The 2,604-nt window shown below is 42.0% G+C and overlaps 1 protein-coding gene across 1 annotated transcript in view; it reads right to left on the reverse strand.

Moving 5' to 3' along the window:
* The window catches only part of LOC101848630 (dynein heavy chain 10, axonemal), a gene marked incomplete at its 5' end in the record, with an annotated part of 15,980 nt that extends 15,756 nt beyond the window's left edge, over positions 1–224 (reverse strand). The window contains 1 exon segment of the mRNA XM_005112245.2: positions 139–224. Coding sequence (XP_005112302.2) covers positions 139–224 — 86 coding nt within the window.
* Between the last annotated feature and the right edge of the window lie 2,380 nt (positions 225–2,604).

Genomic DNA, 2,604 nt, shown 5'->3' on the forward strand with positions numbered 1-2,604 from the left:
TAGATAGATAGATAGATAGATAGATAGATAGATAGATAGATAGATAGATAGATAGGTAGGTAGGTAGGTAGGTAGGTAGATAGATAGATGGATAGATAGGTAGGCTGGCTAACTAGCTAAATAGATAACGATGTCTAACCTGAATCAAGGTCTTGTCCTGGGTCGTGATAAGCCTGTCGCTGATGACGCGCATGCACTCGTTTCTCCATAGCCGAAGGAACTGGGGACAGAAACAGTTTCGTTGTTGTAGGAAGAATGAAAACCATGAAGGCAAATCAGTGACCTACCATTTACAACTCCTGCTCAGTCACAAGAATATCCCAACCGAAGTGAAATCCCAGCTCATCAATAGCATCTTCATACCAACATTAACATACCAGTGCCAAACATGGTCTTTAAACAAGGCACACGAAAGAAAATCAATGCATGCGAAATTAGGTGTCTCCGCAAAACCACCAACGTCACCAGAAGAGATCGCATAAGGAATGAAACCATACGTCTACGAGCTGGAATACACCCAGTAATAAAATTCATAGAGCGTCAAAGAGTCAAATGGTTTGGACATCTAACCAGAATGCCCTCGAAACAACTAGCAGCTAGAGCTTACAACACCCGAGAATCCGGCTTCAAATCAAGAGGAAGACCAAGAAAGACCTGGCTGGATGGGGTTAAAAGGTCCTGGAACAAAAGAAGATATCTATCACAGACGCTACACACCTAGCACAGGACAACATATCTATCACAGACGCTACACACCTAGCACAGGACAACATATCTATCACAGACGCTACACATCTAGCACAGGACAACATATCTATCACAGACGCTACACACCTAGCACAGGACCAAAACCTGCACCTAGGGTAAATGCTGCTCCCACTGAAACCCAATTGTGAAGCGTGCTGACAAAATGAGTTACTTCTCGCAATCCACAAACGGAAATATTATCCAAAAGCCCACACTATAGGATCTGACCAGTAGATTTTCTATTGATGCCACATTTTTTTGTATAACGTGCCATTTAATATTCGATACATATAAATTGTAAAAACTTCACCAAAAAGCGTGATGTATTTATTTCAATAAGGCTTGGATTCGAGAAGTAACTCATCTTGTCGGCACGCTTCACAAACGCCCCACGATCTGGAGCACAATGCAACTGTACTTGTCAGATGAGAATAAACAAACGAACAGAAAACCCCCTGCAAACTAACAGAGAAAATAAACGAATCATAATATGTGAGGCAGCGTGGTGGAATCAGGCTCTCGTCAATTTTTGGGCATTTAGAGTTATTGATATCATCTTAAAACTTATTCACTTGTCTTTATTTGGATTTTAAAAGTATCCATTTATCGATACGTAAGAAGGAGGTGGGAGTCACCCGTTTTCAGGGGTAAATTTAGTGAGAAAATGGCCGCCAAAGGTTAGTTATTTCCTTAAGTCTGTGGTGACCAAAAATTTACATTTTTTGAGCCTTTAATCAACGTTTTTCAGAAAAATCCATACAGAAATTAGTTTTTTAATGGGCATGAAAGGTGTTGAGCCAAAAAACAAAAAGTTGATAGAAATTCACTAACCTGCGGGGAAAATGCAAGTTTCTTCAATTTGATTATTTTGACGAGAGCCTGATTCCATCACGCTGCCTCACATATAAGTGCCGAAGAATAGAAGTTTTACTAGAGAGTAAAGTTGCAGCTACATTGTAAGATACAAAGAAAGGAAGGAGGCGAGAAAAGGACGACAGATGGTAGATAGCAAAAAAGAGCAAATCACACCAGAATACTCACCAACACTAACAGGCAAAAAGCAGACAGAGTAATGGTACAGAAGCTTAGAAATACACGTTAGCTCACATACGCATAGACACACACACACACACTCATGGATACGCACACACACACACACACACACACACACACACACACACACACACACACACACACACTCTCTCTCTCTCTCTCTCTCTCTCTCTCTCTCTCTCTCTATCTATCTATCTATCTATCTATCTCTATCTCATCTTTCTATCTCTCTTTCTTTCTCTCTCTCTTTCATTCTCTTTCTTTCTCTCTCTTTCTATTTCTTTCTCTCTTTTTCTCTCTCTCTCTCTCACATACGCACGCACGCACGCACGCACGCACACACACACACACACACACACACACACACACACACACACACACACACACACACACACACACACACACACACACACACACACACACACACAGAGACGAACACTAAGTCAGAGACCATCTGTCTCTTTCAAAATTTCTCTTTTATTCACTCTATCTATATAGGAAGGAACTATCGATATATAGGGGATATATATATGATAAGATAGGGTTAGGATGAAAGATGGGTGGCGCCGCAAACCGCACTATATAGAGGAGGCGAAAGAAAATTGGTTGGCGCGGGCGATACGGACAGAGAAGAGGGTTTGAGCGTGAGATACTTTCAGGGTGAAAAGATGTGTGGGGAGGGGGTGTAGTTTCCTGTTGAATCCGGCGAGAGTTCTCCAAATCGGAGATAGACACCGATGTGCGGCTGTTGCTAGGTGGGATGGGGGGGAAGGAAGGAAGGAAGGAAGGAAGGAAGGAAGGAAG

This window comes from Aplysia californica, unplaced genomic scaffold (assembly GCF_000002075.1).
Source record: "Aplysia californica isolate F4 #8 unplaced genomic scaffold, AplCal3.0 scaffold01217, whole genome shotgun sequence".
In the NCBI taxonomy this organism is placed as follows: Eukaryota; Metazoa; Mollusca; class Gastropoda; order Aplysiida; family Aplysiidae; genus Aplysia; species Aplysia californica.